At 40.3% G+C, this 10,452-nt stretch overlaps 1 protein-coding gene and 1 long non-coding RNA gene across 2 annotated transcripts; both read left to right on the top strand.

The window, feature by feature from the left end:
• Positions 1-1,063, top strand: LOC133860200 (zinc finger BED domain-containing protein RICESLEEPER 2-like). The gene is made up of 2 exons (XM_062295846.1): positions 1-332; positions 406-1,063. The coding sequence occupies exons 1-2, from the start codon at positions 1-3 to the stop codon at positions 1,061-1,063; spliced, it is 990 nt and encodes a 329-aa protein (XP_062151830.1).
• A 1,866-nt stretch (positions 1,064-2,929) lies between these two features.
• On the top strand, positions 2,930-5,065 carry LOC133861661 (uncharacterized). The gene is made up of 2 exons (XR_009899058.1): positions 2,930-3,401; positions 4,805-5,065. It is a non-coding gene; the product is annotated as an uncharacterized LOC133861661 (long non-coding RNA).
• Positions 5,066-10,452: the final 5,387 nt, after the last annotated feature.

Raw genomic sequence — 10,452 nt, 5'->3', positions numbered from 1 at the left:
ATGGTGAAGTATGTGAAGGGATCCCCTCATAGATTGGCCCAATTCAAGTCTTGTGCGGAAAGAAAAACAATTGCATGTAATGCTTCCTTGACCCTTGATGTTCCCACTAGATGGAACTCCACTTATACCATGTTAGAGGTGGCGGTGAAATATGAAAGGGCCTTTGATCTAATGATAGACGAAGATTCAAATTTTGTAACGTATTTGTGTGATGATGGGCCAGGGAAAAGGGGGTTGGGGCTTCCAAATGATGATGATTGGGCTAATGTTCAACACTTTATAAAATTTTTGAAAGTGTTTTATGATGTGACTATGCAGATATTGGCTTCCTTGTACACAACTACCAACATATATTTCAATAAACTGCAGAAAGTTTATAATTGTTTGATTGTTGTATTGTGGTAGTGATGATGATAAGTTGAGTGACATGGCTTTCAGAATGAAACTGAAATATGATAAGTATTGGGGAGATTTTGAAAAAATTAATCTATTGTTGTTCATTGCTTTTGTGCTTGATCCTCGTTACAAGATGGAAGTATTGGAGTTTTGGTTCTTGAGTAATATAGGGGAAGCAAAAACAGACCGAATTGTCTTCAAGTTGAAGAATATTTTGGAACAATTATATAGTCACTATGCTATGCATGATGGAGAAAGTGGGCCTAGTGGGGCAAGAATGTCAAATGAAGGTCGGATTTCCTCAACTTCAACCTCATTGGGTGTGGGACTGGGTAGTGGTACTTCTTATGATCCTCAATTGAATAAAGATGCTTTGAAGGACTTCCATACATTTCAGGCAAGGAGAAATTTGATGCTAGCTCAGACAGAGATAGAAAAATATTATGTGGAGGGTGTTGAGATACCAAGTGATACATTTGATATCTTAATGTGGTGGAATGTAAACTCAGCAAAGTATCCAGTTCTTTCCCGGATTGCGCGAGATGTCTTAGCTATCCCACTTACCACCGTTGCTTCTGAGTCTGCATTTAGCACTGGAGGTCGCGTCATAGATTGTTATCGGAGTTCTTTAGCTCCAAAAACAGTGGAGGCTCTTATATGTACTTAGAATTGGTTGAGATCTACTTGGAGTGAGCATGACGAGCCAGACAAGGACTTGCTTTTGCGGCTTTTGCGGCTTTTGCCTAGTATTGAAGATGAAGAGAGCTACAAGCTTGACTCAGGTAATATACTAATATTTGTTATTTAACTTATTTGTTTCAATTGATTGAGTTGATTTTTACTAATACTTTAAAAATTGCATTGTGATAGAAATTTTGTCTAATTCCATCACACTTGACGACGAGTAAGGCTCGAGGGATGTACTTTGTCAAGAATGTTTATTTGGTAAGTTTTTTGCATCCTATTATTATCTTACTTGATATTTACTTATTGTCTTCTTTATAGTTTATATGGTCTTTTATTATTTTTATTTGATCACTAACATTTAACTATGTTTATGACTTTATGTGTTGGTTTTATTATTATTATTATTATTATTATTATTGAAGGATGCAAATTGAAGGTTTATGAATTTCTGATCGATGCGGCTCATGGAACTTTGGATTTGGGAATGGTTGATACAATGACACTTGATTTTAGATTTGAAATGATTTACTGATTGTAATCGTTTAATTTGCTTTGCCTTGCTTTTTGATTTTGTTTGAGAATGGGTTGAATTGTTTTGCTTTCCTTTCCTTTTGAATTCTGCTTTTGTTTGCTTGCTTTTAAGTTTTATGCTTGCTAGGCCTTTAATATATGTATTTTGTTTTTTTGAATTTGGATATTAGAAAGTAGTTTGGACTTTGGAATGTGTTATCAGGTTATGTAATTATGTTGGGTTTATATTGTGAGTATTAGAAAGTAGTTTGGATTTGGAATGTGTATGTGGTTATCACTTATCAGATTATGTAACTTATGTGTAACTATGTTGGGTTTATATTGTGAGTGTTAGAAAGTAGTTTGGATTTGGAATGTGTATGTGGTTATCACTTATCAGATTATGTAACTTATGTGTAATTATGTTGGGTTTATATTGTGAGTGTTAGAAAGTAGTTTGGATTTGGAATGTGTATGTGGTTATCACTTATCAGATTATGTAACTTATGTGTAATTATGTTGGGTTTATATTGTGAGTATTAGAAAGTAGTTTGGATTTGGAATGTGTATGTGGTTATCAGCTTATGTAATTTATGTTGGTAACTTGGTAGTTTGGAATGTGGTTATTCAGTGTATTGGAAATTTGGAATGTGGATCATGTGGTAGTTTGATTGTTGGAACTCTTGAATGTTGGTATGTAAGTATGTAATGTGTTGGTTGGGTTTATTGGAATGTGGTATGCAAGTTTTTTATTAAAAAAAGAAAAGAACCAGCAAACTTATGTTGGTATGTAAGTACATTTTACAAGTTAGATACTTGGTATGTAAGTATGTATGATGGAATGTAAGTATATTTTTATTAAAAAAAGAAAAAAAACCAGCAAACTGATAAAAGATTTAAATTTTAAAGTTAGAAAGTTTTTACAAGTTAGATATTTGGATCCAACGTCCAATTGTCCAAATTGTCCAATTTTTTCTTAGACATATAATTGTGGGCCAGTTTGGCAATTTAAAAGGCCCAGCTTACAAAACTGAAAATTTCAAATTAAAAGCCTAAGTTTAGAAAACCAACCGGTTAAGGCCCAATTTTGAAAAGCCCAATTTGGGAAAAAGCCCACCTACTACCGATTTAACCGACTGGTTTCGACTGACTGTTCCAATTTCCCGATTTATCCGACAATTTCGAAAATAATGTTTAACGGAAAATTGTCGGGTATTATTCCGACTTTACTGACAAGGGCGGATCGGTAATCGGAAATGGTATTTTCGACACCGATTTACCCGATACCCACCCCGACATGCTCCTTTCCTTATCTCCTCTTCCTTTCTTCCTTTTCGGTCAGCAGCCCGACTCCCTTCCCTTCTCCCCTTTCATCTTCTTCTCTTCGTCTCCATCACGCGCACCCAAGACACACAGTGAGGCCGTGAGAGAGACGATGCCACGAGAGAGATTCAGAGTAGACCGAGACTGAGAGAGTAAGACGCGGTAATGGGAGCCCGGGGTGGAGACCCGATCAGTGGGTCGTCACCGGTGGCCGGAGCAGACGACGCCGGTGATGCTAGGAGGTGCGATTTTCGGTAGACTGAAGGTGATTTCCGGCCGATCCTTCGACGGGTTGTCATCGGTGAGCCAGAGAAACTGATGGGAGAGTTGGGTCCGGTGGATCGTTGCCGGAGGAGCCTGAGGAGCCGATCTTCTGATGGGTCTTCAATGGTGCAAAATCCGGTGGAATCAGGGGTTGATTTCGGTGGCTGGGAGGTGTGAATTCCGGTGAAATTTCCGGTAGTTCCTAAGCTCGGTTTTAGTAGGTAATCCTAACGATTTCTATTGATTTTTGAAAGATGAAATGGGTTTTAGTTTATTGATTGTTGGATTTTTCTCCTGTTTTGGACCGGCTAATTACACTGATGTGAGTTCCTGTCGAACTGTGTGTGTGGGGATCGGTTCTGTGCAGAACTTCGGCCGAGTACGTGTGTGTTTGCAGTGATGTTGGGTGTTTTCTTGATGGACCCGTTGTGATTGTAAATGAGTGGGTGATTTCGATCATGTGGATGGCCGATTGGTTTATGGGTATTGTAGCTACCGATTCTGTAGTGTGATTTAATAGATTATTATTTGGAATTTGGTGTTGGATTTTTGAGTATATGACATTGTAGAGTTTTTGGTTGGAGATGAATTATAATGTTTGGATGTGGTTGGCTGAATGGTGTATTTCCTATAGGTTTTGGTATTGATGATATTAGTCTATGTTTAATGCTCTAAATGAGAGTAGTAAATTAGTGATGATGTTTTATTGAATAAGCTTGGTTGAATATGGAAGGGTTTTATTAATATCTTGTTGTGGCCGTGTGTGGAAGTGTTTTGAAGGAGCATTTTGCTTGGCTATGGTTGGTTGAAATTTTGTTTTGGGGCTATTTCAATAGATATGGTTCTTGGGCGGATTGGGAGTGATTATAGTGTTGTTGAATTGTTGAGTGTGGTTTATGAGGTTGGAATTTTGGATAGGCTTCCATGGGGTGAAACCGATCGGGTTGTGAGTTATGGTTATGAGATTTTTGGGGCTAGTAAGTTTAATTGTGTTTATGAGTTTGAATTGAATATAGGAGTTAACTTTGATGTTTAAGGATGAATTGTTAATGGCTAGGTTGATTTGTTAGAATTATTGGAATTGATTTGATGGTTAGGACTCGCATGAGCTAAAAGACTTTATGTGGGAGAAGATTTTGATGGGGTTTATCCTTAGGCATAATTATGGCTATTGGTAATTGTTTGCGAACAAGAGAGTGTTAAGTTTGATAATCTTGAATAGGAAACAAAATATAGTAGTAATACAATGTATAAGCATAATAAATAAATATATTACAATATGTTATTATAAACTAATCTAATATGATTTGTTAAGTTAATATGTTAAATATGATGAAGACCCTATAGTCAAAGTATTCAAGTTTATATTGTTAACTTAGTAAATAAAAGAACAAGCCATTAATGGATTAACAATGATGATATGATAAAATAATAAAAACAGTAAACGTGTCTTAGGATAATAAGTGAAATGAATATGAACCCTAAACCCATGATTAACCTAATAGTAACTTAGGTGCCTATCTTGGCCGAGAAACGAGTAACGCGACTTGTGAGCACGCGGGTAGTGTAGGTATCATAAGGGTATGGGATTCAATGGCTAGTCTGACGTCATAATTACTTGCAGGATAGAGTCTGGATTGGAGACTTCAATTGGTTCTCCAGTGTAGAGTTTGAGTCATAAGTCCAATGCAGCCAGGTAAGTATTCTACTCATTGAGAAGTATTATTTTCATATATGATGAATTGAAAAATATACATATTGTTTTACAAACCTGAACCAACTGTATCTTGATTATGATTTGTTTTGGATGATTTGAATACTTTTGAGTATATTGAAATTATGATGATGTTTTGAAGTATAAATATGATATGTGATTTTAGAGCGAGTATAAGTTGAAAATTTAAGTTTGTGCAAATTGTCTAAAAAATGATATGTTGGATTGTTTATGTTTTATAAAGAAAGCATGTGTTTAAGGCATGATTATGAAATTACCTGTATATTGTTTTAAGGCATGAGGCATAAGCATATGAACGCTAAACGTGCATCGAAGTGAGGTTCATAGCCCACTGGAAATTATCCATAGGTTAGATTCCCATGAGGTGCCTTCTTGGGTTAGATTCCCTTGAGGTACTAATACTTTCTTGGGTTAGATTCCCTTGAAGTATTCACGAGGTACTTGCTTGGGTTAGATTCCCTTGAAGTCCTCGTCCATGGGTTAGATTCCCATGAGGTGCCTGCTTGGGTTAGATTCCCTTGAGGTACTAGTGCTTGCTTGGGTTAGATTCCCTCGAAGCATTATGCTTGGGTTAAATTCCCATGACATAAAACAATTAGCATGAGCATGCATAACATTGTTTTTATGAATGATGTTTTTATATTATGAGTAGTTTTGCTAGACGTATTAGTATGCATAAGAGTCTCAATGGAAAAGAGCTTATGTATATTTTTATTGGATAGTTGCATGACTTAAATGCTATTGGTTTCTAAATCTCACAGCATCAAAAGTATTATAGTAGGTGAGGATATATGAAGTTGTTTCCGACAATGGAACTTCTACATATAAGCTCAGCTGCGTAGTGTGCTTTAAATGTTTTCTATTAGTCGATGTTTGCTATATCAGCTATGTGGCTTTTCAAATAAAAGTTTATAAAATTGGTAGCTGTTATAGTACTCACAAGACAATAAAAGAAAAGTTGGTTCTTTGCGAACACTCAATGAATAGTATACCTCTGAGGTCTTAGTGTAATTATTTATGCTAAGACGGTGGGCTCATAATTCCACCTATACGGATGTGGCAAACCCCCACAACCGTATAGATGGTGTTCTTTTGACTGTAGGTATTCCGGTCATAGTTGATGGTGTTTGTTGTGAGTTTTAAAGAGTACTCGCAAGCGCACAAATCGTTTGTAATATAGTGTGTGCAAGTGAGATGTCGAATCCACAGGAAAATGGTCAAATATTGGTGTCTCCGCCGGTTTTGGTCTCTATACCATTCAAAATTCAGACCATTGTCAAGATTACTGTCTTCACCAACAACCACATCCTCTTCTGGTTCAGTGCTGCTCTCGGAGTCACAATTCTCATTGGATTCCACTACCTGCTTCCTCCCTCTTATAGTAAATGTAGGGGGCCTGATTTCTTCCAGTTTTGGTGAGGAGCTTTTGTTACGACAGATTTCCGTAACAAGCATGCCACCAAGAGAGAAACAACAACCTGGAAAGCGTACGGATGCACTTCAGCAATGGGAACTGTGGGGAACCGGTGGGGAAGAAGCTCCCTGACCTAAGCAAGAAATACAGAATGGGTTCAGACCTGGCGGGAGACCTGCTTTAATGAACAATAACACCTTAGGAAATTGCAGAAAAGCGAAATTCATGGAGCTTCAGGTTGGCGCCTTCTACAGTGGATGAGAATGAAACGAAGCTTCCACGTGTATCAGAGAAGCTCGTCAGGGGTTAGAACTTGATGAAAATGGCTATGCACAGGCCGGTTGGAGAAGGATTTCTACCAGCTTTTGTCCATCAATAGGGAGTATTTGGATCCTGAATCGGTTTCCACTTGGTCATCCAGATCATCGGCTGCCAGGTCTAGTGTTTCCAACTTGTCGAAGGATGAGTTTCGACTTGCCAGAGAGTCCAGCCAACTCCAAGGTAGAGCGAGTCTCGTGGATCTGTTTGGAGGTTGAAAGTGGAGGACATTTAAGACTTTTTGGTCCTTAAACGTCACGTGCGCGGCACATGTGTATTTTTCATCCAAAATGACGGCACAAACTGATGATGGGGACCAAAAAACAAGCAGTTAGTACTTTGGGGGGGTCAGAATCCAAGCTTCGGTAGTTTTGAGTGTCATCCGGAGAATTGTCGGTAATTGGGGGGCTAAATTATATTTTTCCTAAAAAGAAAGAAAGAGAGGAGACCGGTTGTGTTGAAGAAAAGAAACAAGAAGATTTAAAAGTAAGTATATATATATATATATATATATATAAAAGGGTTCTTTAGAAGACTTTTTGGAATTGGGTCTAGGTGGGTATAGAGAAAGGACAAGAAGAAAGGATAAAAGAAGAAGAGTTGGTACAGTTTCCGGTATGGTGACGTGTTGCCTTGTGATTCGTTGCCTTCTTCGATGTTCGTTCTCCTCGTAATCTGCAAAATAACAAACGGCTCGTCGGACTATGGGGGTGCCGACCGGACCCCCACTCCGATGCCTAAGTAAGTTAAAACTTATTTTCTGGAGAATATCAGTAGTTTCTAAAGTTCGGAGAATGTCCTCTCTACTATACCTGGTGCAGTGATCTTTATTTATAGGCTGGGCTCGTGGTCTTACCAGACTTGCTACCTTACTAGAATTCTTCACGCCTCGTTGGATTAGGAGTTTTAATCCTAGTTTAGTTGAATCTGATGGAACACCCACCCCCCATGTCTGCTGCCTCCTAGTCCTTTAACATTTGTTTTGTTATGTAATTGAGTGGAAGGAGTGAATGGAGATTATTTTATGTTGAGTGGAAATGATGATGAGTGGAATTGTGTTGGCCGAAAGGTGCATGGTTTTGGAAGGAGTGAATGGACGGTTATTTTATGATTGAGTGGAATTATTTTATTGAGTGCATGTGCTGTCCAAGCTTGGAGGAAGTACTGCCAGGCGTGGAGGAAGGTGCTGCCCATGCTGTCTTGATGTTGCTGTCCAGCAGAGTTTCTCCCCTTTGCAGGTGCTGCCAGCTACTTTGGAGGAGTGCAGCACATGCGTGGAGAAGCTGTCCATGTGCTGTCCACCATTACGTGTAGAGCTACTGCCATCTTAGGAGAATAGCATGCAATTCATGTTTAATTCAGTGCTGGTTGTCTTTGGAGCTAATTATTTCTCCAACATCAACCATTAGCATTTGTTTAGTTATGTAATGCTGAACACCTCAACCATTAACATTTGTTTAGTTATTTAATGCTGAACACCACCTCAATCATAAAATAACTACCTTATCCCATTAATCATGGAATTGCGGTTTTTTTCCCTGATCTTATGGAATTCTATCCTTATCGTATTCTGAGACATCCGCGGCAAACTTTCAACCAAACTCCGAGGTGATGATATCCGAGATATGTTCGCTCTGCCTTGGAGATCTCGGGATATCGCCACATCATAACAGGGTTGTGAAAGGCCGAGACGTTATTATACCGACTTGATGTCACCTCCGAGGCGATGTTACTCCGAGACCCAAATACCCGAGATATGCTCACTCCATTCAGATTAGGAGATCTCGGGATGTTCTACATACCGTAACCTGGAATGTTAAGACCGAGACGTCGTTATGCCTCCGAGATGTATTTGCACCTAGACGTCGTTATACCTCCGAGATGTATTTGCACCGAGACGTCGTTATACCTCCGAGATGTATTTGCACCTAGGCAATCTTTTCTTTGCTGGCCGAAATAAATGTCCGAGGCATAGCTCCGAGATGTTTCTGAATCCACGTGTCTCTAGGGTTAATTTTATCCCTAACAGTTACCTCCCTAATTCTCTGATTTCAGAGATAAGGGAAATAAGGGAATTATTCTTCGTCTGTCACTCTGTACTTGCTACTGTGAAGGGCGCGTCTTTTCAACAGTTCAAACATTTAAATCTTACCGCTTCTTTTTCCAATGATAACGTCAGCTCTATACCGCCGCCCTTTTGTCATCATGAAACGGCATTGTCGAGGCAGTGCATTTAATCCTGGAATACGGAAGGCGCGCCTTTTCTCCTTCAAAAATTTTGAAACGACAGCGCCTTTTGGTATTTCAAACACGTAGGGGAGGGGGTATTTAAAGTTTTGAATATTTTACTGTTCATTCCTCATCACTTACCTATTCTCTCTCTCGATCCCCATTGTTAAACTTTTCTTTCTCTGTACTTTCTGTTTCTACCCTTCTTCTTTCTTCCATGGCTCCTAAGAAAACTGTCTCAACTGCTCCCGCCTCATCTCGTGCTCGGACAAAGAGGTCCGACGGCTCTGTGGATCTTTCTCCTTTGGAGAGCAGGGTCGACACCATCATCTTTGCGAAGCATGAGGGTGTTCTTCGTTCAAACTATGAAATTTCTCCAACAGTGAAGTTGTTCTATCAGGCGCCTGGAGCTCGGATTATTAACGGCGGCGATATTACCTTGTATGAGAGGATGTTTCTTGCTGGGCTACGGTTACCATTTCCAGAGATTGCTCGGGATTTTGCCCTTTTCTTGATGGTTGCACCCAGTCAGATTATGCCCAATGCCTGGAGGTATCTGTTCGCTTCTTATATCCTTTGGAGACTCGTGTTGAAAAAGGAGATGAATATCCTGCAATTTTTCAACATCTATAGGCCGAGGCAGACTTCAGAAGGGATGATTGAACTCTGTGTTCGTCACCCGCCTGTCTTCATCAAGCTCAAGAGTGGGCTAACGAACAACAAATTCTGGGAGATGCAATTTTTCAGAGTTTCCGGGGAGTGGGAATGCCCCGAAGGCACTCTTCTTCCTGAAGACCGTACGATGCCTCGGACTTGGCAATTGCTACGACCTGACCGAAGCGACCCCCCTTCACTCAGTGTATCCGAACTGGAGGATGTCAAGAAGATAAGTGGGTGGTCCGCTGCCAGGGTCAAGGCTGACAAGTTTGAAGAGGTTGATTTTGATAACCTTGTCACCGAGGAGAATTTAAGGCAATTTCTCGGATACGACATCCCGAGAGACAAACAGCTGATCACCAAGAGAGGGGCTATTAAGAAGAGGAATGACGCCCCTCCATCTCCGAGGCCTGTTACTAAGAAGAAGCCTTTCAAAAGTCCCGAACAAGTTTCTGAGGATGTTCCTTCGCGGAAGAAACGGAGCATTCCCTTAGCTGCTCTGGGTGCAAGGAGAACTCCTCCTTCGGCTCCGTCGTCTGGAGCGAACGTTGAAGAGGGATCTGCAAGCTTTCGGGGTTTCATTCCCGAGGTTTCTCTTACACCCGAGGTTAGTCCTGCTCCTTCCTTTGTTCTACGGGATGAGTCTGGCTCCGAGGCCTCGTTCCAGGGTGAACAATGTGCAGAAACTTCTTTTGCTGAACCTCCTCTCGGGACTTCGACAACGGATGCCCCGGAACCCGAGTCGACAACGGACGCCCCGGAACCCGAGAGGTCTGGAGAAGGAGATGGGAATGTACCTGAGGCCCGAGACATTCCCGTCACGCGCAGGGTGAAGCATCCAGCCAGGAAGCGGAAGTTCACAGCCCAGGACCGAATCGCTCAAAAGCTCTTGGACGCCGAGCGGATGTGGGGTAAGGCG

The sequence above is a fragment of the Alnus glutinosa genome, chromosome 2 (assembly GCF_958979055.1).
Source record: "Alnus glutinosa chromosome 2, dhAlnGlut1.1, whole genome shotgun sequence".
NCBI classification, from domain to species: Eukaryota; Viridiplantae; Streptophyta; class Magnoliopsida; order Fagales; family Betulaceae; genus Alnus; species Alnus glutinosa.
The sequence above is the reverse complement of the archived record's forward strand: the minus strand, read 5'-3'. Positions and strand labels throughout refer to the sequence as shown.

Coding starts and splice junctions, on each gene's coding strand:
- LOC133860200 (XM_062295846.1), top strand. CDS start 1: ATGGTGAAGTATGTGAAGGGATCCCCTCATAGATTGGCCCAATTCAAG. Junction 333..405: donor ATGCAGATATTGGCTTCCTT/GTACACAACTAC, acceptor GTATTGTGGTAG/TGATGATGATAAGTTGAGTG.